We start from the raw sequence: 27,127 nt of genomic DNA on the forward strand, positions 1-27,127 counted from the left end.
GAGACTGCAAAATAAAATAATATAATCTAAATTCGAATTTTCATATCCTACAACTACGTCAATTTCGAATGTAAATTTGTTGTTTCTTTCATTTACTTAAAAAAGCGCAAACATTCAACCTTGAAATTTCAGTTAAATGAATATTATTCATGGTTATAATGTAAAAAACTAAACAACTGCTTGTTGGTCCTATTATCTTCAAAAAAGATGATTTTAAAAAGAAATTGAAAATGAAACTTCAAAACTCAAAACCACTTCCTAGCAAAACACAGGATATCCATCGGACATCCATAAAAGGTTCCATAATTGTCCCTATGGACACGGACATTAAAAGGACGTCCTATGGATATCCATAAAAAGTCCATAATTTTGCAATACAAACGTAACCGTTAAATAGACCATACAAAGTCCAGGAAAGTACAATTGCCCTTATATGGACTCAGAAAGGACTTCAGAAGGATAGGGACTATTTAAGTATTCGTAAGCACTATAGGGGAAGGGGGGTATTTGCTTTGCTTATTTTTTATGACAAGGGGGGCGAGAAGGTCTAGATGATTACATCAGCACTAGTTTTTTTACACATATGGCAACCCGAACATTGTCTATGATTGAAGAATCAAAAATGCATATAATATGTTTACGTAAGCATGGGAGGGGTGTAAGAACTTTGCTTAGTTTTGCTGGCACGGGGGATGGGGGTAAGTTAATAATTGTAATAAATATTCTTAAGAAATACTTGAACGGCCCCATATCCATGAAAATTTCATTATTGTTTCGTATGAAACATACTTAAAACCACCAATAAGAGGATGTCTTTCAGTTGTCACTCACTGCTGGGTGCTTGATTATGACTGGTTTTGAAATCACTGATTTTTCTTAATGGACAAGCATGCTCTCAGGCTTATCCTTTAAGGAAAGTTGAGTCCAGCAGCGCATTGTGGTTCAGCCTAGCAACACTAACGAGACTAATGTTGAGTCAGAAATGCTATGTGTTTGGGCTCTGGTTTTCCACTGATATTCCATTGCTTAGAATAGTTCATTGAGATCATTTTGAATGTCAGTTTTCTCAGTAAGAACTTTTTTTCAGCAACAGTTCCCTTCATTTTGGCCGGAGGGTAGGACTTCAAAGAAATACGGCCCTGTATTCACGATAGACCATATATCACACAACCATTATTCCAACATCAAAACCTGGGTGTTTCGAATAAATAAAAAAGTGAGTTTCAACCCTTATTCATGAGTATCAAATGACACTTTGTTGTTATATTTTTCACAGTACAGTTTGAAAAAACCATAACACGTGTTTCGCTATACAATAGCTTTCTCAGGCGTGCTCAGTATGTATGAATACGCCTGAGGAAGCTACGGCATAGTGTTACTTGACTATGCAGCTCCATCATGAGTGTTCATACAGAACATTCAAGTAACACTTCATTGTGATATATTATCACCTAAGAGTTTATGAAACCGTAACATATGTTTCGCTATAGTATAGCTTCCTAAGGCGTGTTCATACCGTTTAAACACGCCTGAGGAAGCTACAACATAAAGTGTTACTCAAATATGTAGCTTCATCATGCGTGTTCATACAGTACATTCCAGTAGGTAACACTTAATTGTGATATTTTCACTTGGCGGTTTATGAAACCGTAACATGCGTTTCGCTATATTATAGCTTCCTCAGGCGTGTTCATACCGTTTGAACACGCCTGAGGAAGCTACAGCATAAAGTGTTACTTGAATATGCAGCTTCATCTTGAGTATTCATACAGTACATCCAAGTAACACTTCATTGTGATATTTCCACCTAACAGTTTATAAAACCGTAACATGTGTTTCGCTATAAAATAGCTTCCCCATGCGTGTTCATACCGTTTAAACACGCCTGAGGAAGCTACAGCAGTGTTACTTGAAAATGTAGCCTCATCAAGCGTGTTCATACAGTACATTCCAGTAGGTAACATCTAATTGTGATATTTTCACCTAACGGTTCATGAAACCGTAACATGTTTTTGCTCTACTATAGCTTCCTCAGGCGTGTTCATACTGTTTGAACACGCCTGAGGAAACTACATATTCAAGTACCACTTTATTGTGAGATTTTCTCCGAACAGTTCACGAAACCGCAACAAGTGTTTCACTATATAATGGGTTCCTCAGGAAAACTACACGTTATTGATGGATAAGCATTGATATAAAATTTCGCTTACTTGGGGGTACAGGTTGGGGTACTTCTTGAAAACGAAATCACATATAATTCTTGCGCATTACGAATGTATGTCACATTTTTTGTATAAAAATGTAAAAGTGGGAAGCCAAAAAGGGTTTATTCGAAAATATATGCAATACTTACTTTGTTACTTCTTTGCATGATCTACACATCTTTGTATCGAGTTACTTTTTTGAAATTGAAAGTGCTTCTTTCCTTTCTTTGGAAGATCGTCTTCGTGTGAAAACGATTATGGATACACACAATTTTTATTTTTTTTATTTTGATTATCCAACTGTTTGATCAGTTGTTATTTCATTGTAATTGTTAATTACAGATAGTATCTCTAACGGAGCTCATGGCTGGCGTCAAAGCCCCTCCTAAGACCGTCCAGTTGTTCCAATTGACTTGTTGGCCGATGGGCCATAAGGTCCCAACCTCAACCAACTCCTTGGTAGAGCTGATGAACATGGTAGAGAGATGGAGACAGAGAACAGAGTACGGGCCTGTTTGTGTGGTATCCCCGTAAGTATTCATAAAATCCGTGACTGTGACTCTGTCTTGTTTCTTTTTTGGAAAAATTCAAAGAAACATCGAAATTTCAGGGATGGAAGAAGTAGATGCGGGATATATTGTGCTGCAAACGCTTGTATAGAACAAGTTATTCAGCATGGAGAGGTAGATGTGTTTCAAGCAGTTAGAACCGTAAGAAGACACAGACCACAGCTTATAGAAAATATTGTGAGTATTTCGAGAATTAAATCAGTACTTCATGGTAATTTTGATTATTTACTCGATGGAAAAGATGAAAGCAGGGCGGCGTTTTCATAGTTTTATAGCAAATACATTCGCTAGACCTGTTCAGCAGATTAACATGAGCATCAATGGGTATATTTAGGTTATGTTAGGTCCAAAGTGACTGAGTCTATTCGACCCTCCACCGCAACCCGCAAGGGTTTATTGTGGCTCACACCTATTCACATTCGACCAAATAAACCCAGTTTCTTAACGAAGCCGATTAGTTTGTATGGTGAGTGGTCTTTCAGGTCAGATGGTGAGAGCAGTACGGCTCTGCCGAACTCTAAAAACCTGATTCGATCTCCAGCAGGGCAGGAACAAAGTATGTGCTCTGCTGTTTCATCATTTTCCAAACAGAGACGACACACACTGTCTGCCGATACTCCGAATCACTGCATATGATGCACACACACAATTCAACAGCGTAAATTTCCGCTTGAAATACAGTCGCATAGGTTTCTAGGCAGGTTGATATCTCTGTCCTGGGTCTGTGACTGAAAACAACTGCACCAGAACCGGAAAGTATGTTTCATATATATCTCAAAATATTCATTTTAAAACGGAGTTTTTTCAATTTATATTATTGTTACATTTTTTGGGAAATAATCTTAACATAGACCAATCGATCAAAATGAGTGCAATCTCATAATTTCATAAATGTTGCTCTTTAGCTTTCGTGTATAAGAGTTTAAAATGAATGTCAATATATATTCTTCATACATCGAGCCCAATCGATTGAAATTTATCGAATCATATTGTAAAAGTGATATCAAAAATATCAGAATTGCACTCTTGCAGAACACACCATTGATTCAGACCAGTGGTCGCCAACCTGTCGATCGCGAGCTACCGGTAGCTCGCGGAGGCAATTCTGGTAGCTCTCACAACGATTTTAATTTAAAAAATACAAACTGCAAAAATCAGAGAAGCTTCCGAAAATTCCACAAAAAATCTAATTGTCATAATATTAAACATAAACAGCGGCAACGTTGCGGTGAGCGATCTGCCGCTGATGCCATCAAGCTAGAATCGGCTAGAACCGACCAGCCGGACCAGCGCGTTAGTGTTCGAGAACGATCTGGATTGCTTTGAACGGGATAAATACGCACGGCGCGGCGACATTGCGCTTAGTTTAAAACTGAACGCGTAACCAACGTCCAGCGGTTGGGTTAGTAGAGAACAACAAAAATAATATTATGGCAAGCAGTTGTAAAAAGGTAAAGACATACCACTTTCATTCGGAATGGGAAGAACAATACTTTTTTACAGAAGTTAAAGATAACAATGTGTGTTTGTTATGTAATACTTTGGTCTCCGTTGCTAAAAAAGGAAATATTGAGAGACATCATAAAACTGTACATTCTAATTTTGAAAAGTCATTCCCACTACATTCTGCCGGCAGAAAGGATCAACTGAAACAGTTAAAGAAGCAGTTAATTGGACAACAATCAATATTTTTAAGAACACTCGACAAAAATAAGGCTGCAACTGAAGCATCGTACCGTGTGTCCCAGATAATTGCACAAAAAAAAGAAACCTTATGAAGACGGGGAAATGATAAAACAGGCGTTTTTAGAAGCTGCTGATTCGTTGTTTGCCAACTTTAGAAATAAAGACGAGATAGTTTCAGCTATAAAATCTATGCAACTTTCTGCTAATACAGTAATGAGACGTGTAGAAGTAATGAGCAATGATATTTTTTTACAGTTAAGAACTGACTTAGATAACTGTGTTTATTTTTCACTTCAACTGGATGAATCAACAGATGTCGTTGACACTGCCCAGATGGCCGTCTTCGTCAGGATGGTTTTTAGTGATTTTATGATTAAAGAAGATCTTTTGAAGTTCATTCCACTGAAATGACACACTACTAGACATGAGTTGTTTTCTCATTTAAAAAATATTACTTCTTCCGAGAAAATTCCAATATCGAAAATGGTAGGCTTGACAACCGATGGCGCTCCAGCTATGGTGGGTTGTGATAAGGGTCTGGTGTCGTTATGTCGTAAAGATGAAACTTTTCCGCAATTTCTCTGTTACCACTGCATTATCCATCAGCAAGCTTTATGTGGAAATTTCCTGAAACTAAACAACGTTATGAAACTGGTGGTGAAAATTGTGAACAAGATTAGAGCTCAAGCGTTACAAAAAAGATTATTCAGAACCTTGGCCGATGAAGTTGACTGTCAATACGGGGACCTACTCCTTCACTCTGAAGTCCAATGGTTAAGTAAAGGACGGGTGCTGAAACGTTTTAATAATGTCCTATCTGGCATAGTTCAATTTTTCAAACAACGCGATGAACCGACTCCGGAACTAGAAAATTCAATCTGGCTCAGAGATTTTGGTTTTCTCGTGGACATTACAGAGAAATTAAACGAACTTAACTTGCAGCTTCAGGGGAGAGACAAAGAACTAGCGGAAATGATTTCTGATATAAAAGCATTTATCAAAAAGCTGGAGTTTTGAGAACAGAACCTAATTAACAGCGATGCCAAGCATTTTCCTATTCTTTCAGAAAAAATATCTCAAAATCCATTAGAACCCTATGACAACAAATATCATGTAGAAATAATTTCTACCCTGAAGAATAACTTCAATAATCGTTTTAAGGATTTCAATGAAATGGCTTTTGTTAGTAGCGCAGTTTGTTGTTTCACCCTTTATGGAAATTGATATCCAACAGTTTGCAACTTGTGTTATGCAGAACTTTGGCGAAGACATCGCTGCAACAGAAATGGAAGTCATTGAGTGGATTATTTCATTTACGTTGCATTACGTGGCTTCCGTGTGGGTAGCTCGCTGTTTATTACAAAATTAATAAAGTAGCTCAACACATTGAAGAGGTTGGCGACCACTGATTTAGACCACTACTTTGCAACTGATTTCTCTTAATATTAGATCACCCAAATTTAGTTCATGAAAGATTATTTCTATAAATGAAAAACATTTATAAGGATCTTTCTCATATGCTAACATTTTTATATTCAATAATTTCACACATTAATAACATAACCTATATAACCATAGACCATAAATCTCACTTTATGGTCTATTTTATTATAACTACAAAATATTCTCTCATTTCTTCGTAAATGCATTTCAAATTTCCCTCCAAACAGTTGCTAACACTAGTGAGAGGTCTGCCATATTTCACAAATATCAAAATTAGTTGGTGCAAGTAGTCACTCTGTGACATTTTCTCAAAATTGCAGTTCTGTGTTTCTGTGAATACTGTTCTATTACATTCTTATATTTTAAAAATTTTTACATGACAATTATTTTTCTCAATTTTCACATGAATGGATAAGTGTTTCAGCTGTAAAATATATATATTTCCAACATTTCATATTTCAGAAATATATTTGTGGACTCAATTCAACAATTTCGTAATCAGTTTAAGATCAATTAAAATTACCAAATGAAGTTGATAAATGTGTTCATAGAAACGAACGATTACTCAATATTATGATCTCGCTGTGAAATATGTGAAACCATGTCAAATAAATATGTTCTGAATCATTATTTAACCAAACCTAACCTAATCTAACCTAACTTAACCTAACCTAACCAAATTAAACGGAAAGAAATTCGTTATGACGATTGAAAAATTATTACAAAATTTCCAAGTCTGACTTCAAAATCTGAGATAATATATTCAGTGGGTTGAAATTTTCAGTATGTTCACTACACTCCACCGAGAAAAAATCGAGACAATTCATTATAACAATCATTTAATGAGAGCAACATCTGGGAATGACTAAGATCCATCTCGGACACCTTTTTACGACAATTCTAATAATAAGTATAAATATTATATTCATATAGTAAGATTGTTTTATTTTGCAGACCGAATATAAATACTGCTACGATGTTGTTTTGCACTACGTCCTGCACTATTTACAGAAAGACCTAGAAGAAATCAAGACGAAGCACTAGAACTAGATACCTATTAACTTGCTGTCAAGTCACCCAATGCACAAATCTAATGGCAGAAATAAATTCCTTTCGGCAGTTTTGTGTCGCACCGACTGTTACAGATAGTAAATATTGATAATGGAGTATACGCAAGTAATTTTGTACCTATGGATATTCAAATTTGACGTTCAGTTCTGGTCTGTGATTCACAAGCATGAATTTCACATACAACCAACTTTATGGTTCTGGGAATGACATTTGTACTTCTGAGATTTGAAGTTGGTAGAAATGCTTCAAGTAACCAATTTATTGGAATGAAGTAATGAGCACGATTTTTTCATAGGTGTTGAATTTTCTACAGCTTGTTCGACACAGCTTAGTCCAAGGGAGTAATTTTTTGTAATGAGAAACGATAAGAATTTTTATTTTCGATATAGGTTTGTTATGAATACATCAAAGTTCAGTTGTATTTTCTTGTGAGTGAAAAAACTGGGACCCTAAAAAATAGAGGTGAAAGAAAAGTGGTGAAATCATTTTTGTTGTTAACGTTTCGCGACTGTGAAATTTTGAGCCTTTGCCTATTTGTCAATGCAGATCATATTATGGCTTCCCTGAAAATTAGATTAGTGTTCTTAGACCTGATTGCAAAAGTTTCTCATCTTTGTGGATTCACGAAAATGTCATATTTAGTAAAAACATTATGCTTATTAGCCAAGGGATTAGATAGAATATATTTCATTTTGAGTTATCCATCAAGTAATCTGGTTCAAAATGTCACTATTTAGTAAAGCTTTCAAGTTAACTTAGTTCTTTTTATAAGTTTTTGTTAACGTAATAAACTTTCGAGGCCAATGAATCTGTGAATTAGTAATAATAAATTGTATGTTGTGGTAAAGGTTGAATGTTGTGTATATTTTTGTTACTTTGCCCCCAGTTGGTGAAATGTGTCATTGTCTAAATTACCAATAAATTAAAGCAAAAGATGAATGAGTTTTATTTTCCCTATATCTTTCGAAAATAGTTGAAGGCATTGTATACTGCTAGGAGGAAGATTTCAATGGTGCTGTTGAAGGCAAAATGTCCCAATAAATGTACCAGTCTATGTAATGAGTTTAATCGAAAAGAAATAGGCCACTGAAGTCCGTAGCATACTTAGTCCAAACGTAGGATACTTTCGGGGGAATTAAGCGGGAAGCAAGTTAACACTTTTACCTATCATTTTATTTCCACTGATCTTCATTTGATAAGACTGGATTCTAAAACGACACAGAAGCTAAAAATCCAATTCTTCAGCATGATCACGGTTCTTCGTAAATTTAATTAAACAACAAAAATGAATAAAGGAAAAAACTCTTGTTGGACAAAAAAACCTAGATCGCCTAATTGTTCGAATAAAGTATAATGGAAATGTTATGGTTTAAATAAAAAAGTTTTGTAGGCTAGAAAAAAAAATCAATTGGGATTCATTTTTCAGTGAAAACCCTCATTTATCATTCAGTAATCGAATGAAATATCAATCTGATTTGGAAATGAAATTGAATTTATTTTTATTCGTGTCAGGTAGTTGCGTCTTCTTGAAGACATTACAATTTTTTAAATAAAGATCACGTTTTCGGTTGGGAAATTGATTATATATATTTTGGCCGGATCTGCCATCTATTATTGAATGGCTGGACTGAAACAAAATATCGATCTCATAGAAACACTTTGGCAACTGATTAGATGACACAAAATTCCGAAAAGATTCCAAAAATTTAAATATAATTCTGTATGCGCGAAGATACATATATAAAAATTCACTAAATGAAAGACGCTCTTTGCGTTTGGAAAAAATGTAAATGATTTGATATTTTGGCAGGAACTTCCATCTACTACTGAATGATCGAACTTCAAAAGAATATTGATAGAATGAAAAAACTTTTACCACGGACTGGTAGATGTCACTAAAAGATTTTGAAATTATTTCAAAAAATTGTAATGTAATTTTCCATATGCTTTAGTAGTCTTTAAAACGAATTTATAAAAATTCACTGAACGGAAAACGCTTCTTGCATTCAAAAATAAGGCAAATGTTGTGGTGCGAATAAAGGAAAGCAATATTTTTTTAATACAAAAAAGTTTTTTGGCTCTGACAGAATAGTTCGATTGTGATTTTCGTTTAAAATTTCGATCTAATATGAAAATGTTGAACACTGGCTTTGCCAAGAATATTGAAAAATATTCAGAAATGACATTGAATGTAGTTTATTTTATTTTAATTGAATAACATGCACGGTCCCCGTTAGAAAATGTTTTATTCGGCAGGAGCTGCTATCTATTATTCAATGGCCGAACTGCAACAAAACATCGATCAGATGTTTCACCACTTTCACCATTGACTGGTAGATGTCACTAAAAAATTAGAAATTTACAGAATGATGCTTCCTTCGTTTAAAAAATAATTATATCGAAAGCGTAATTTCGATAAGAGCAACCAACCATCTACAATAAAATATTCGAACTGTGACAAAATACCTATCAATCTGCTTCATAAATTTTGGTAAATGTCACAACAATAACAAGATAACTTGGATATTATTTGAAATGTTTCAAAGTGCGTTTTTATTATATGAATTTCCTGTGCCTGTGCAATGAAAGAAAATATATGTGTCACAACCATTGACAACATGATTTGAATATTACGTTTCAAAATATACTTTGTTTTTAAACCACATGTACGGAAAATAAAAGAAAATAAGAAATGAAAAGAGTATTCCCATGAATGTCCGAAATACCAGCCATTCTAAAGATCTTAGACAATGCCAGAGTCTAAACTGTGAATTGAATTCAATGGTATTCAGTAACTTTGTTCAATGTCTGCTAGATGTCGCATCTGAAGTTTACAGAAAAATTTGTTGAACGTCGGTATTCTCTATTAGATAGTACCTTCACCACATTTGAGTTTCTCTCGAATCAATTTTGATAACTTATATGTATATCAAAAGATTCCAAAAATTTTATAGAGTTGATGGAAGAGCAATTATATTACATTTCATTACAGTTCACTAATACACTGTATGAACATTTCATTCACCAGATTCGAAATTCCACCCCCTCGCAACTGAAATTTCTTAATCTTGGCGGGGGTAAGTAATATTCTCCAAATAAAAACATATCAATCTTAGCCTGGTACCTGGTACCTTCATTTTCCATTCTTTAAGTATACTCAGGACTTAAATTATATATTCTGGTTGATCATAATAATTATGCATATTCAAAAAAAGGTATTTATTTAAAGTAAAGCTCAACTCTGCAGTCATCTGGAAGTGATGGACTCACTTGGGTATACTCCCATATGGTCTAGTGGCTAGGATACCTGGCTTTCACCCAGGAGGCTCGGGTTCGATTCCCGGTATGGGAATTTTTTTCTTTTTCACCGACCTAATATCCGTCAATATTTTAAATGATGCTCTATAAACATTGCAATGATAGATTGATGAGACTCGGCAACTTTCATTGGAAGATCAAACTCATCAGACAGTTTTTGGGCTGATACTGTTGAAAATATTGGACCAGTATCTGTGAGCGGATAAGATCTTAGGAGACTTTTTAGTGAGAGAATACACCCATTAATAACAACTGATTCAAATGATCCAGTTGACCCAGCTAGGAACAAGTCCTCCATTTCCAAAAAGATGAATCTCCACCCTAGCCGATGTTTAACGATAAGAAACGTGCTAGATGAATTGGTAGAAGTGATTGGATGGCCAATCACTTTGAGACATCTCAATAATTATAATAATAGTAATAATAATAATGACTTTTATTGATGGTTCCATACAATTACAACCAATCAAATGGCAGAATTCAATATTTGCGTATGATAAATCATCGCAGAGAATGCTCTTCCAAATTTCTGCTACCGCAGTTGTCGGTTGATTGGTCAAACCACCAACACTGACATAAAAACTTGGCAAGTTGACTTGGGTGTCACACCAATAGGTGGTTCCACTTATGTTTTGCTTGCGTTTACGCAGCTATTTTTATCTAGTACTTTCTTGGTTTTTTGTCATTTTGTCTTCAATCGAGGACCGCCTGCCCGGTTCTGACGATGCCCAATAGGCTGAAACAGCTGTCTACCGGTGGCTCTTGAATTGAAATCAATATGGGAATGATCAAAAAGTACTTATCTATTTATTTTTTTATTTTCATCATATATATATATATATATATATATATATATATATATATATAAAAAAATAAATAGATAAGTACTCTTTGATCATTCCCATATTGATTTCAATTTAAGAGCCACCGGTATACAGCTGTTTCAGCCTATTGGGCATCGTCAGTACCGGGCAGGCGGTCCTCGATTGAAGACAAAATGAGAAAAAACCAAGAAAGTACTTGATGAAAATAGCTGCGTAAACGCAAGCGAAACATAAGTGGAACCACCTATTGGTGTGACACCCAAGTCAACTTGCCAAGTTTTTATGTCAGTGTTGGTGGTTTGACCAATCAACCGACAACTGCGGTAGCAGAAATTTGGGAAGCTAACCTGAAATGCCATCGGAAAACGAATCCACATGTTTCTAGAAATGATATGAAATCTAGAAAGGTTAATGCAGTCAAGCTGCTGGAAAATAATTCCATGAAAATCAAAAAATAAATAGATAAGTACTCTTTGATCATTCCCATATTGATTTCAATTTAAGAGCCACCGGTATACAGCTGTTTCAGCCTATTGGGCATCGTCAGTACCGGGCAGGCGGTCCTCGATTGAAGACAAAATGAGAAAAAACCAAGAAAGTACTTGATGAAAATAGCTGCGTAAACGCAAGCGAAACATAAGTGGAACCACCTATTGGTGTGACACCCAAGTCAACTTGCCAAGTTTTTATGTCAGTGTTGGTGGTTTGACCAATCAACCGACAACTGCGGTAGCAGAAATTTGGGAAGCTAACCTGAAATGCCATCGGAAAACGAATCCACATGTTTCTAGAAATGATATGAAATCTAGAAAGGTTAATGCAGTCAAGCTGCTGGAAAATAATTCCATGAAAATCAAAAAATAAATAGATAAGTACTCTTTGATCATTCCCATATTGATTTCAATTTAAGAGCCACCGGTATACAGCTGTTTCAGCCTATTGGGCATCGTCAGTACCGGGCAGGCGGTCCTCGATTGAAGACAAAATGAGAAAAAACCAAGAAAGTACTTGATGAAAATAGCTGCGTAAACGCAAGCGAAACATAAGTGGAACCACCTATTGGTGTGACACCCAAGTCAACTTGCCAAGTTTTTATGTCAGTGTTGGTGGTTTGACCAATCAACCGACAACTGCGGTAGCAGAAATTTGGGAAGCTAACCTGAAATGCCATTGACTGCATTAACCTTTCTAGATTTCATATCATTTCTAGAAACATGTGGATTCGTTTTCCGATGGCATTTCAGGTTAGCTTCCCAAATTTCTGCTACCGCAGTTGTCGGTTGATTGGTCAAACCACCAACACTGACATAAAAAACTTGGCAAGTTGACTTGGGTGTCACACCAATAGGTGGTTCCACTTATGTTTCGCTTGCGTTTACGCAGCTATTTTCATCAAGTACTTTCTTGGTTTTTTCTCATTTTGTCTTCAATCGAGGACCGCCTGCCCGGTACTGACGATGCCCAATAGGCTGAAACAGCTGTATACCGGTGGCTCTTAAATTGAAATCAATATGGGAATGATCAAAGAGTACTTATCTATTTATTTTTTGATTTTCATGGAATTATTTTCCAGCAGCTTGACTGCATTAACCTTTCTAGATTTCATATCATTTCTAGAAACATGTGGATTCGTTTTCCGATGGCATTTCAGGTTAGCTTCCCAAATTTCTGCTACCGCAGTTGTCGGTTGATTGGTCAAACCACCAACACTGACATAAAAACTTGGCAAGTTGACTTGGGTGTCACACCAATAGGTGGTTCCACTTATGTTTCGCTTGCGTTTACGCAGCTATTTTCATCAAGTACTTTCTTGGTTTTTTCTCATTTTGTCTTCAATCGAGGACCGCCTGCCCGGTACTGACGATGCCCAATAGGCTGAAACAGCTGTATACCGGTGGCTCTTAAATTGAAATCAATATGGGAATGATCAAAGAGTACTTATCTATTTATTTTTTGATTTTCATGGAATTATTTTCCAGCAGCTTGACTGCATTAACCTTTCTAGATTTCATATCATTTCTAGAAACATGTGGATTCGTTTTCCGATGGCATTTCAGGTTAGCTTCCCAAATTTCTGCTACCGCAGTTGTCGGTTGATTGGTCAAACCACCAACACTGACATAAAAACTTGGCAAGTTGACTTGGGTGTCACACCAATAGGTGGTTCCACTTATGTTTCGCTTGCGTTTACGCAGCTATTTTCATCAAGTACTTTCTTGGTTTTTTCTCATTTTGTCTTCAATCGAGGACCGCCTGCCCGGTACTGACGATGCCCAATAGGCTGAAACAGCTGTATACCGGTGGCTCTTAAATTGAAATCAATATGGGAATGATCAAAGAGTACTTATCTATTTATTTTTTGATTTTCATGGAATTATTTTCCAGCAGCTTGACTGCATTAACCTTTCTAGATTTCATATATATATATATATATATATATATATATATATATATATATATATATATATATATATATATATATATCAAGTTAAGATGGTGCACGTCAGCTTTAAAGGATATTTTTTCGAAAAGATAGGAGGGTTTTATTGTTTTAAGGAGTTTTTGAAAAAATGTTGCAGAATGAAATATTCGTCTTGATTCCATATTCAACCAACCCACATCCCCGAACAGATTGGAAATGTGTTCTCGTTTCCTCGTACCCGTAATGAGCCTAATGCATGCATTCTGGAGTTTTTGGGTTCTAAAAGTGTCACTCTTCAAAATTTTCGGACCATACACCACGTCTGCGTAGTTGGCATGTGAAAGAACTAAAGCATCGCAGAGTATAATTTTACTTTTTTTATTCAGAAATGCTCTGTTGGAATATATTATTTTTCAAATTTGCGTAATCTCGTTTTAGAATCTTGATGTTATCTCAAAACCTCAAAAATTAACAAAATTGATTCTGAGAAAAACTGGTGCTTGCAGGAAATGAACTTTTCCAGAACGTTGAGGAAGCATTTTAGCTTCTAATGTATTAATAATTAATACCTAGACATGACAGCAATTCAACATGATTTTTTTTGTCTTTCTTTGGAAGTGTCCCCACATTTTTTGTTAATTGATGGCGAAATAGAATGCCAAAAAGTCTTTTCCTATATTTTGGTTATTAGTGAATATCTTGAGCAAACAAATGATTATACCTATAACTGATTCATTCAATTTGCAGAAACTAGGTAGGTTTGGAGCTAACAAGAAATATAAATTTTAAAACATTAAAAAATAATCTTAAAAAAAATCTCTCAAACCAACATTTACTCCGGTATTTTTATTCACAGAAGATCTCTCATTTTCCCGAACCTCATCAAAAGGCAGGCAATCAGGATAAACAAATTCTGGAGAAAGATCCCCCATCCTGTCCACTGGTACTGGCTCTGGTCCATGAGGAAGTCGTTGATAAGAACATAACTCGCTGCTATGAAACATCCAAAACTAGCCATCAGGAATGCCATCAGAAACAATCTCGCCATCAAAGAGTTACAAACACCTGGTGTTGCGTATTTATCGTATAATGCATCGGAAGGTATGAAGTTTACACCAATCTGAAAAATTATAAATGCAATGTCAAAAACCGCTCAAGAATACGCAACAGTATGGAACACCGTTTCACTTTATATTGCCACAAATATTCATTCCTCAATTTGCTCACCTAACAATTTATTTGTTTGAATTTAATTGATTCATGCATTTGTTCGACACATTAAAAACGATTGTTCGCAAAATTTGTTTTATTTTAAATGACACTCCTTTTAAAATGTTACATGAATACAATTGTTATTTGAATAAAAAAGACTATGAATAATAAAGATTGTTATATTTCAATTTTATTGAAAGTGTTGAATATTTCCAACATTCACTTTAATGCATTCAATTTAAAATTTGGTTACAACTTTTGTGCAAAACATAAAAGTTACTAATAGAAACGGCGTGGCACGCCGTTTTACTTTCTATTAGTAATTTGTGAAAATGAATTGATTTGATTGTTGCATTTAGGTACGGAAGAGCAGAAGGGCCACATATTTTTATTATTTGTTTCTTGGAAATTACGACTTTGAATCTCGAAATTTCGACTTTTATCTCGAAATTTCGACTTTTATCTCGAAATTTCGACTTTAATCTCAAAATTTCGACATTTATCTCGAAATTTCGACTTTAATCTCGTAATTTCGAAATTATGACTTCAAACTCGAAATTTCGACTTTAATCTCAAAATTTCGACTTTAATCTCGAAATTTCGAGTTTTATCTCGAAATTTCGAGTTTGAAGTCGTAGTTTCGAAATTATGAGATTAAAGTCGAAATTTCGAGATAAAAGTCGAAATTACGAGATTAAAGTCGAAATTTCGAGATAAAATTCGAAATTTCGAGATTAAAGTCGAAATTTCGAGATTAAAGTCGAAATTTCGAGATTAAAGTCGAAATTTGGAGATAAAAGTCGAAATTTCGAGATTCAAAGTCGTAATTTCCAAGAAACAAATGATAAAAATATGTGTCCCTTCTGCGCTTCCGTATTTAGGTGATACATGAATTAAATTGATTGTTGATAATTTTTATTCGTCGCTGCTGTCGAACGGATTATTACCGTACTATGACCCACGCCATACATATATGCACTTATGTAGTTCCACAAAAATACGCCCGACGTCAGCGCCGAATAAAAATTATCAACAATGAATTTAATTCATGTATCACTGAAATTTAACAAACAGAATAATCCAGCTCATTTCAAAGAAATATTAATAAAAAGTAAAATGAAAATGTCCTATAGCTGACGTTATCGTATTTTGAATTTGGGTAGACCTAGTCCATGGCTTGCTTTTGTAGGAAGAATGCTGTCGATAATATCTATTTTACAACCGTTGTTGACCGCGATTGGTTTGATGAAACTATTGAATGCAGCTGCTTTATGCTGGTAAGGGTGTGTTGAGAAAATATGTATGACTATGTCCGTATAAGATGGTTTGTAGAAAATTGGAAAAACTAAAAAATAAAGAAAACCTTATGAATTATCGAATCTTAAAAGAAATTTGTAAAATGTGTCAAATCTTTTGAGAAAGAAAGTTTTTGGCTCCATCTTGACAAAAAAGGATGAGGGAATCTTCCAAAGAAAGGAAGGAAGTAATCAATTCGAAATGGTATCAAATTGCACTTACATGGAACACTGTCACTAGTGTCAAATCTATTTTTAAGGTTTCATGGTTCACCAACTACATTGACGTCATCAGGAGATGAAAAGTCTTGCGGTTATGGTCTGTGGGGGTTTTGGCACTGGATTCATGCTACGCGAGGTGTCAGTTCTACCCCTCAATAACGCAACTTACCAAAGCAAATGTCGCAAGTATACCGGGGACGTGGTAAACTTTAGCATTTTCCAAAACGTTTCTGTACTGCACGTTGACGTCTACAATAATCCACCAACCTCCGAAGAACAAAAAACCAGCTACAGCAGATATTATGGCGTTGAATTTCAAAGGTGTTACTTCCAGAAAACTCGTCAAGGGCATGACTCAAAAGGTTAATGGGGTCTTTCTAGTTGACTTCACAAGTAGATAGCCATTTTGACAATCATGAAAATGTCACTGAAAGAAAGTTAAGAAAGTATAACTTTTATGATTTTGACATGTGAACTCGAACTTGTTAAAATTGTTTCGGATGTCAAATAGACTCACATTTACTGTCAGTGGCGAAAACTTTATTTGTTCTTTACTGATTACGAGTTGAATTATTAATAGATATCAATAGGTATAAGGTCCAACGAAATGATAATTATCAAGTTTACAAATAAATGGTAATCAGGAGTTTATTCCACAGTTCTCTTATATTTTTCATCTACTAAGGTTGGTAGATAAATGTATTTTACAAATAAATGTATCTAAACTGTGTCAATAGATATGGAACGAGATGAAATAAAAATTACTAAATTTAGTTGAGTCAAAGGTATAAATAAACGTAATTTGAAGTATATTTTATGATAACATTACATTCACCGGTTACTAGGGTTGGATGAAGAGTAGTCGAGCATACGTGGGTTGTTCAGAAAATAAGGTGAATGTTCAAATTTCGCGGCTAAATTTCGTAGGGGCCGAAATATAGAGAGTGGTGTGTGTTTTTCTAATTGGCACACTGTATACTACTACTTCAGTAATGTTGTTTCTTCCTTTCTTTGAATGTTACTCAAATTTTTTGTTCAGTGTAGAAAGCTGTAAAAGCTTTTTCCCACAAAATTATTTCCTCCTAAAATCCCTTTTCTAGTTAAAAAATCGCTCATTACGAACAAGTGCCTCACAAACTTGTTTCGTTCATAAATCAATCAAATAAAATGACATTATGTACGATAAATACAAGTAAAGGACACCTGATTTATATTTCACATTAATCAGTAATTTTGAATTATCTCTAATTTTTTCAAAGTGGTTTGCTTTGATGACTGTTATTATTCAATTTGAGTTTTTTGTTGAACAATTACCATTATGAATACGTAATACGTCTTTAACGTTGAACTTTGATCGCGATGTTGAAAAATCGAATATACTGTGCAAAATTGAGGTCGATCCATTAGAATCATGATACGAAACACGATTCGATTAGCAGTATTTTCAATTACGAATGACGTAATAGTGTTCACACCTATTATTTATAGAGTTATTTTCAACTTATCACTAGATTAGTAAAATATAACGTCAAAAAAACACTTCAACATAGCCAAAAATAGTAATTGATAACCAAAATTAAAACCCCATCACATTAAGTTGTTTCAAAAGTTTTATCCCAAATTGAAATGGTTGCCTTGAACTTCTTGACATATGCCTATCCGATATTTCACGCCGAACATTTTCGAACACCAGCAACGTCAATATCTCTACAAATATTTATTATTCTCTGCCGTATATCCAATATTGTAGCAGGTTCAGTTTCGAACACCTTTTGCTTCAAATAACCACATAAAAAAAGTCCAAAGGTGTCAAATCTGGCGAGCCAGCTGGCCATTCTGTAGGACTTCGACGGCCAATCCAACTACCGGAAAAAGAAATATTTCCCAATATTGATAGATTGTTGACGTGGTACCTTTCTACTAGTAAAACCGAAAACTCAATGAGCATATTCTAACTGAACTATGATGTTTATTTTCATACTGACATTCATTTTTTGTTATTTTTATAAACAAAAAATAACTTAACAAACCTTATCGGATTGTTGGAATTGCCATATGGCAGATAAAAAGGAATATTTCTAGAAATATCGATATTAATGTGTTTGTCTTCAGGAAATTATTAAATGTTCCGCCATTTTGTAGTAGGTGAAGATATTGACTTCATATTGTAGTTAGGAGCTTCAAAATGATGTATCACAAGACCCTCCTTTCTATTTAATTTTTTTCCCAGATTGCGTCCAGTCGCCATCTTGAAAGTTTCATCTGTCAATTTCACTTCAAAATAAAGTATTCATACATTAATTTCATTATCACAAAATCAATTTTTTGAGTTGACCCGTCAACCTAAACCTAAAGTGTTACATTTGGCAACATGCTTGATTACTTATAGTACGACAAAACCCCGTTCAACCGTGGCGCCAAATTGAAATTATCAACAATCATTTTGATTTATGTATCACCGAAATTCAACAATCAAAACAATTCAACTCATTACAAATATATATTATTAAAAAGTAAAACGGCGTGCCACGCTGTTTAACTTTCTATTAATATTTTGTTAAAATGAATTGTTTTGACTGTCGTATTCAGATGATACATGAATTAAATTGAAACAAATTTATTAAAGAACACTTAAAATCAACTGTCATTCAGAATAGAACAAATTTTGTGAACAATAATTTACAAGTGCCCAACAAATGCATCAATGAATTGAATTGAAACATATCAAATGTTAAATGAATGAATTGAGGAATGGTTATTCGAAACATTTCATACAAATGAAAAAATACAGGGTGTTTCATTTGAAAAAGTTGAATTATGTCTGTTTGAAAATGAATGACACTTGGCCGGTTTTACCGAGCACCCTATAAAGGTATTGTTTCCGAAAGTTGACATTCCCGAAATTATCATAGTGATGTTGATTAATTATACCTTTAAAAATTTAACTTAATTGCTATAGACATGCGGATTGAGAATTAAAAATTATTGTCTGCAAAATAGGGTTTTCTGGAATAACTTGGCAATGCCGCAATGGAACTTTGAAAACAAAAATTCCTTAGAGAGGCAAAAAAATAAGGAATCGAATGACGTATTCATATACTGGATGTTTCAATTGTAAAAATATAATTTTGGTTGGCCACGCTTGTCTGAATTACCCAGTATGCCCGAAAATAATTTTAAAAGATAGTATTTATCGATATGACTGTGAAAAAAAAAATGAGTACCTATTTCGAAAAATAGTTTTCCCTGATAGCAAATATTTTTTTATAGGTTTTGAATTATATAGAGACTTAATACATGCTTGTCTACATCTTTTTCCTATTCACACATGCTTTATCAATAATATTTATTCTTCTGACAATAAAGTTTATTTATTATTATACTTATTATTATTGTAACCTCTCTTAGATAACTAGAAGTTCTTGTATTGATCATAATTTTGGTGTTTAGAATACTTTTTGATGAGAGGGCTCTGGATTTCAAAGTGGATATTCTTTTGATAATCATTATAATTAATCCCTTCTGTAAGCAACTGCTTACACAAGTACTCCAGTTCGGTTGGCAGTAATTACGAATGACGTAATTGCATTCACACCTATTATGTATATATAAATTGCCATACACAAAGCATTCCGTCCACAATGGAGTAGGTTATTTCGTATTTCGATGTTTCAATAGGATTTGTGAGAAGGGTCGACGAAGCATTCTTCCAACAGTGTTGCCGGCTGCTTTTGTTCCTATCCAATTGGACTAAGTGCTAGGAATAAAATTCACCCGAAGAAAGTGGCTATTTTGGTAGAACGGGCACAAAGGAGTTTTCGTTAAGAAGCGGAAAGACAGGGGTGATATAAGGGGGAATCATCGGGCCGGCAGGGTTTTATTTTTTTTACATGGGGGTTGCGTAATGAAATAGTTTGTCCTGGCAGTGAAGATTGTTGAATGCCCAATTAATATTCAGAGTTAGAATTACATTAGTTGCATTAGTTTAGCAATCTTTTCGAAAAAAAAACAGTTTAGGAGACCATCTATAGTTACTTTGTTATATATAAATATCGAAGTGAATTGAAATTATACAGCTTGTCAAATGTAGGGAGATCTTTCTGAATTTCGATATGGTCCTGTCCGTTAATTGCGCGTTTTGTTGGTAGAAGGTCAGAGTGACAAAGAGAGAGAAACAATTCTCATGTATCTTCCTACATTTGACAAAATGTAGGAAGCAAATATGTTAAGAGAATAAATTGGAGATATTATCTTGAAATTGGTCATTAATTAGTAGAAATCTAGTGATTCCTAAATATGGAGTCACTTTCAAAGCGTACATACCTATTTCTCCGAATACCAAATTCTTACTAGTATAGTCGAAGTAACCCGTATTGTGCATACTTAAAGTGTCGGCGTTCTCAAAGGCCAAAAAAGTAATGCAAAGAAATAAAGCCGCTGCCAACTAGTCCACGTGGACTGAAGAATTGGCGGTTCGTATTGAATGATTTTTACTAACTAAGTTTTATGATTGGCTGAAGATTCATAAAATTAAATTTTAAGTCATATGACGGTGACGAATAGAATTCGAGCCGTCGTGTTGTCGAAGTTCAGTTCAGGAACTGATCGCAATTTGAGTGTTGAAATTCGATATTGGTGCAGTTATAATTACTTAAAATTTTTGTTATCTGTTAAAAATGGGGCATCCTTGGATAAGTACTGATAGTAATAACGAGTGTGATAACAACGGAGACTTTTTCCTGTTTAGCGATGGTGAACCATGCGAAAAAGAGATACCAGTGAATAAGAATCGGATGCATTTGAATATTGGAAAACAGAGAGAGTATGTTTCAATGTATATAAGAATCTACATATTAAGTTTGGTTTCGGGAAAAAAAAAATATTACAAGCAACATCAGATTTGACCGAAATTCCTTTCTCAACTGTACGTAAAATAGTCAAAAACAAACCTTATGAACGCAAGACGCGATGTGATACGGGATTACCAAAACCTTCAGTTTTTCATCTAATAAAATCATCGAAAAAAACAAAATACGAATGTTACAAAAGCAATGAGATTCTTACAACTGAAATCATAAGGAAGAAATTGACTACTTCTGGACATAACGTGAGCTGCTGTGACAAAACTCTCCATAACTGGATTAAGAAACAAGGATTAGGATTTAAAATAATAAACAAACGTCAAGCAGTATGGAAAGTAGAAGAATAGTGGAATTGCATAACAAATACTTAGAACAAATAACTAATATAGACAAGAACAACGGCAAATTTTCTTTTTGGACGAATCTTGGTATGACACTCACGACACAGTTACGAAAGGGTGGACTGATGATTCGAGAATGTGTACGCCTAACATGCCTGCAAACAAAGGATCGCGGAGGAAGTAAAGGATGGGTTCCGAATTCTTTGAAATAATGTGGAAAAAAACTTGAGGACTGCAATGTTGACTATCATAATAACATGGAAGCTAATATTTTCGAGGAATGGTTTGAAAACACATTGATCCCAAATTTGGATGCGAATAGTGTAATAGTTCTTGACAACGCTTCCTCATACTGAGACTTCCCCCCTATTTTTGTGTTTTCAATGTGGGGAAATCATCAGGCGTAAAAATAATTTTCCAAAATTTGATAAGAAGGTAATAGAGCTAATTAAAGAAGAAGTATTTAATATTACCGAAGAAGACTGGCAGAAAAGGATTAAGAAAGTAATTTTAGTTGAAAAAGACTATATGGAGATTGTAGACTTCCATATTAATGGTGGACATGATTTCATTATTGATTTAAATGATGACAGTGATAGTGAAACAGATAATATTGAAGAGGAATTATCAGAAGCTTTCGAAGAAAGTTAGTGAAGTGTTTTTGCAGCGAGCGATTGTTTATTTATGTAAGTAGTATTCAGTTATTGTGATTCTTATATAATCAGAAATGATTATTGAATAACGAAATCAGTTAGCTCCCTAACTATATTAATAATGGGGAGCTGTTGAAAGGTAGGTTGCACTATATCGTTTTCTTGAAAACTATACCTACTATGCTACCAAATAATATTCGTAGTTTAATTTATTTATGAAATATCATTTTCCGTTAAGTGTGTTATCACAGTACCCGTTTATATTCCTACCTACCGGACTTATAACGTGAAATACTTTTACGGTACTTGTCTGAAAAAACCATCATTTAAATATGTCCAAGTCACTCGACGATCAAATTATCAATTCCAACAACCCAAGCGTCTGTCTTCAAACCGGCAACGCCGCACGCCAAATGAACGCTAGACCTCCGCAGCGATCTTGCACGACAATGAACGATCGGACACGGCAACGCCTCATCAGCAAATTCCGCTGGAACAACCGCCGGCTCGGCCGTTGTTCTGGTGGACCGGCTTTCATCCTGGCATGAGGAGAGTGACTTGAAAAAAGTCTTTTCATCTCCTTAGAGCCGTATCCTCGTTGTAATACAACATATCTGTTATTTGCCGGTTTCTTCTGAATAAAATACGAGTTTGCAGCGCAAACTGAATAGCGAACCGCGTGTATGTACGGGTCATTTTTTCGGTGCCGGAGATAATAGATGCAAATCGCTGGATTAAAATAAACAAGAGAAAGGTGTTCGGGTATGCCCGAGGCCTTCTATGACGGGCTTGTTGTTCCCAGCTACGACTGATTGATGGTGGGTCGAAATGATCTTTTTGTTTTGAAAGATTTTGTGGGCAAAATTGATCCTCGAAATATCTGCCGTTGAGAAATGTATTTTACGTTGGGATTAGATAGATTAGGGAGGTGCGTTTATTGTCTGAAGAAATGGTAATGAAACAATGAGACCGGAGGTAGGTATCATATTATTTGAAAACGCGTAGGAATTTTGATATATAAAATCCAGCAAAGAAAGATTCGTTCGTATGAATATAAATCAAAATGTTGAAGCATGTTTTTATGGGAGCGCAGAAGGCCCACATATTATTGTTATTCGTTTATTGGAAATTTAGACTCTAATCTCGAAATTATTTCGACATTATACTCGAAATTTCGAGACTGAAATCGAAATTTGCAGTTTATAATTGAAATTATTCTCGAATTTAATCTAGAAATTTCGACTTTAAACTCGAACTTTTGACTTTAAACTCGAAATTTCTACTTTATTCTTAAAATTTCGACTTCAATTTCGAGTTAAAGTCAAAATTCCTAGATTAATCTCAAAATTTCACATTTGGAGTCAAAATTTCGACTATAAACTCGAAGTTTCGACTTTATTCACGAAATCCCAACTTTCATTCCGAAGTTGCAACTATAAACTCAGAATTTCGACATTCAACTTCAATTTCGAGTTTCAAGTTGAAATTTCTGGTTTAATCTCGAAATTTCGCAATTCAAAGTCAACATTTTGACTTTCAACTCGAAATTTAGATTTTATTTTCAAACTTTCAACGTTATTTTCGAAATTTCGACTTCAATTTCGAGTTTGACGTTGAAATTTCTGGATTAATCTCTTAATTTCGCATTTGAAACAAAATTTCGACTATAAACTTGAAATTTCCAGTTTCATTTCGAAGTTACAACTATAAACTCAGAATTTCGACTTTAATTTCGAGTTTGAAGGTGAAATTTTTAGGTTAATCTCGAAATTTCGCAATTCAAAGTTAACATTTTGACTTTCAACTCGAAATTTAGATTTTATTTTCAAAATTTCAACTTTATTTTCGAAATTTCGACTTCAATTTCGAGTTTGACGTCGAAATTTCTAGATTAATCTCTTAATTTCGCATTTGAAGTCAAAATTTCGACTATAAACTCGAAATTTCGACTTTCATTTCGAAGTTACAACTATAAACTCAGAATTTCGACATTCAACTCGAAATTTCGAGTTTGAAATCGAAATTTTCAGGTTAATCTCGAAATTTCGCAATCCAGAGTCAATATTTCGACTTTCAACTCGAAATTTAGATTTTATTTCCAAAATTTCGACTTTATTTTCGAAATTTCGACTTCAATTTCGAGTTTGAAGTCTAAATTTCTAGATTATTTTCAAAATTTTGCATTTGAAATGAAAATTTCGACTTTGTTCACGAAATCCGAACTTAAATTTCGAAGTTTCGATTATAAAGTCAAAATTTCGACATTCAACTCGAAATTTCCACTTTAATTTCAAGTTTGAAGTCGAAATTTCCAGATTAATCTCGAAATTTCGAATTGGAAGTCAAAATTTTGACTTTCAGTTCGAAATTTAGACTTCAATTTCGAGTTAAAAGTAAAAATTTCTAGATCTATCTCGAAGAAACAAATAATGAAAATATGTGTCCCTCTTGCATTTTCGTGTGTTTTAGAGAAAATATCAAGAGAAATTGATAACTGGCGTTAACTGGATTAAACCTGCCAATTGTTGATTTCAGGCAATTGTGTCTACTGTCTACCTCATCATAGAAATTAGGTAAGATTTTGGTCAAAGAAGGTCCATTTGTAAAACTTACGGATTCGAAAATTTTGGTTAGGTATATGAAATAATTGTAAAATGCGTATCTTGGTTAGAATCAACTTTTCATTTTTCATAACCTTTTATTTATCTCGCAATTTGTTAAGGTTTCATCTTTCAACACAATTTTGAAGAAATTTTTCTCATTGGAATGAGATGAAATTTGGTAAACACGTTCAGTTGGGATGATCCTGTTTAAAAAAAATATAAATAAATTACTGGAAGTGATTTCTTGAGGAGTAATTTGAGAATCAGAACATGACGTTAAAAATCTGTTAAAATCTGTTTTTCAGTCAAGCAACAAGTCGAAACTTGTGCGATCTAAGCATCAACAGGGTCTTACCTTTTAACGTGTGATTCCTAACACTGTTAAATTCAATATGGCAGTTTGACCATGCGATGGCGAACTACTTTTTTATGCACCCCAATGATATTAGTATCAAATGAAAGTGTTCAAAGGGAAATAATTCATAATGGCGGAAAATTAGATGGCCCCAAAAACAATTTGAAAGCATTATAACTCGGCAAAGGCTAGGCAGAGGTTGTGGTGCTCAAACAGATGTTTCCAACAACATTCCGGATGAATTACATTTTAAATCAGAAATTTTCAACAAGGATATGCTTAAAACAGACAGACAGAATATTTTTTATAGTACCACATTTCATTTCAAATTTTGTATTATTTCGATTTCAAACTAGGAATTTCATTGCAAAAAACAGTACTTTGTCTGAATCCCTGGTTTAATATATTTTAAGAGAGTGATTAAATTCATGAAAGTTTTGTGAAAATCGTTTTTTATACTAAGAATATTTTTCTTTTCCTACTTTTCCTTCTTTTACTGGTTGGGAGCGATAATAACTTTATAGAAAGAATCCATATGGATTCTGGTAGATACTACTGTTAGTAGAAACAATCTGGGGACATAAATATTGTCTCTTCTACTGTCTGAGGCGATTACTTTTCAAAGTACCTATCTACGAAATATGAAAGTCATTTTAAACTAACTATCTCAGTACCTACGTTATTAGTTTTATCACCGGAAAAAATCCAAAAATTTCCTCGAGTTAACGAAGTTAATGAATTATAGTCTACGAAACACGTTTTTCTTCGTTTCTTCGCATCGTGGTTAATGGTTATAACAATTAAAATCTTTTAATGTTTCCTGTAGTACATGACCAGCGGTATTGCCAGATTTCAAATATCCTATTACTTCATAGGTACTGCTTCGGTAGAAAATAATAATGCAAACAAAAAACTACAAAAATTAGGTAGTTGCTCTCTGAAGTGGGAGAGATTTGAGAAATTTTCTTCAAGAACAAAAGGAAGAAATATATTCCTTTGTAAATTAAACAAAACGTCTGTGGTTGTGGGATTGGGAATGTGTAGGTACCTAGATACAAACTGAATACCTATTAAATGCCAAACAAGTGTTTAGTTGAACTTTTGAATTATAATCAGTGATAACAATATTCACTAGGTAGGTAGGTTTGAATTGATTTTCATTTGAATTATTTCTCCATTCTCAGCAAAACATATTTTGACTACATTAGCTAAGTCAGCTTCAAAAATATATTTTCATTTTTATTTTTTCCAAAGAAAGTTTCATATCTTCCAAAACTCATAAATTCAAAAATATTTTGTAGAAATACAAGGCTATTTCAGAGATTTGAAAACATCGCATCAAACAGCTGTGGCGAATTTCATTATTTTTCTTATTCATTACTGGGTTCAAGCGAGTATATATTTCAGTATTTTTCTTTCAGCTTCCGACATTCGAGTTTTTCGACCCTTTGACATTATATTTAGTTGTTTACTTCATAAAGTAAGTAGACACCTGAAAAACAAATCAGTCTTTTCAAGTTTCTACCGAAATGCCTTGAACTCTGATAACACCGCTTCCCTCCCGGTATGCTGTTGTAGTTTGACATCAGCAGTCGGCCATTTCCGTGGAGCGTCGTCGACAAACTGAATCGTTCGGTCGGTCGCTGTGCCTTGTGCTTGCCGTTGACTCTATAGCGAGCGGAATGTTTAAGGAAAGAAGACTTTCGGGCCAATAAAATTGGATTTTTCATTTTGTGTTATGTGAAGTGACATATCGACTGAGGATTATGAGTGTTTAGTGCTACAGTGAACTAGTGAAGAGTGTGTTTTTGTGTGAACTCGAGGATTACTCGCAAGAGAGGATTATTCAGTTTTAACGGCGCTTGTCATCACAAGGTAGGTTATCCAACGAGAGATGGTTTCATTTCACACTAAGGTTTTTTAGTAGAACAAATTGTCTTTATATTCGGTTTGTTTTCGTCCATATCTTTGTTCGTCCCAGGAAAAATACTGCTACACATCTGTCCATCTTTGTTCGGTGTTTTCTTCTCTTTCTTTTGATGACGCG

The 27,127-nt window shown here is 34.3% G+C and overlaps 3 protein-coding genes and 1 non-coding gene across 15 annotated transcripts in view; 3 read left to right on the top strand and 1 right to left on the bottom strand.

The window, feature by feature from the left end:
* Ptp36E (Protein tyrosine phosphatase 36E) overlaps positions 1-7,908 on the top strand; it is a 131,731-nt gene extending 123,823 nt beyond the window's left edge. For 7 of the 8 annotated variants that reach the window (XM_074181071.1, XM_074181073.1, XM_074181070.1 and 4 more), the window contains 4 exons: positions 1,088-1,216; positions 2,547-2,734; positions 2,815-2,950; positions 6,857-7,908. In XM_074181071.1, the coding sequence (XP_074037172.1) occupies positions 1,088-1,216; positions 2,547-2,734; positions 2,815-2,950; positions 6,857-6,946 (543 nt within the window). In that variant the 3' untranslated portion in view covers positions 6,947-7,908. The remainder of the gene's footprint in view (positions 1-1,087; positions 1,217-2,546; positions 2,735-2,814; positions 2,951-6,856) is intronic. The other variant, XM_074181075.1, reaches the window with a different exon arrangement.
* A 2,345-nt stretch (positions 7,909-10,253) lies between these two features.
* TRNAE-UUC (transfer RNA glutamic acid (anticodon UUC)) lies at positions 10,254-10,325 on the top strand. The gene has a single exon. It is a non-coding gene; the product is annotated as a tRNA-Glu (tRNA).
* Positions 10,326-14,348: 4,023 nt separating this feature from the next.
* On the bottom strand, positions 14,349-16,863 carry LOC141485112 (transmembrane protein 50A). Its single transcript, XM_074181126.1, has 3 exons — positions 16,784-16,863; positions 16,436-16,693; positions 14,349-14,657 (listed from the first exon to the last, which is right to left on the bottom strand). The coding sequence occupies exons 2-3, from the start codon at positions 16,616-16,618 to the stop codon at positions 14,388-14,390; spliced, it is 453 nt and encodes a 150-aa protein (XP_074037227.1). The 5' UTR covers positions 16,619-16,693; positions 16,784-16,863; the 3' UTR covers positions 14,349-14,387.
* A 9,811-nt stretch (positions 16,864-26,674) lies between these two features.
* The window catches only part of LOC111516323 (uncharacterized), a 124,398-nt gene continuing 123,945 nt past the window's right edge, over positions 26,675-27,127 (top strand). For 4 of the 5 annotated variants that reach the window (XM_074181061.1, XM_074181059.1, XM_074181062.1 and 1 more), the window contains exon 1: positions 26,676-26,955. The gene's annotated coding sequence lies outside the window, so the exon portion shown is untranslated. Of the gene's footprint in view, positions 26,956-27,127 lie in introns of all 5 variants that reach the window. The other variant, XM_074181063.1, reaches the window with a different exon arrangement.

Source organism: Leptinotarsa decemlineata, unplaced genomic scaffold (genome assembly GCF_025532065.1).
Source record: "Leptinotarsa decemlineata unplaced genomic scaffold, Ldec_3_MD MMD2_tig00026307_RagTag_RagTag, whole genome shotgun sequence".
Classification (NCBI taxonomy): Eukaryota; Metazoa; Arthropoda; class Insecta; order Coleoptera; family Chrysomelidae; genus Leptinotarsa; species Leptinotarsa decemlineata.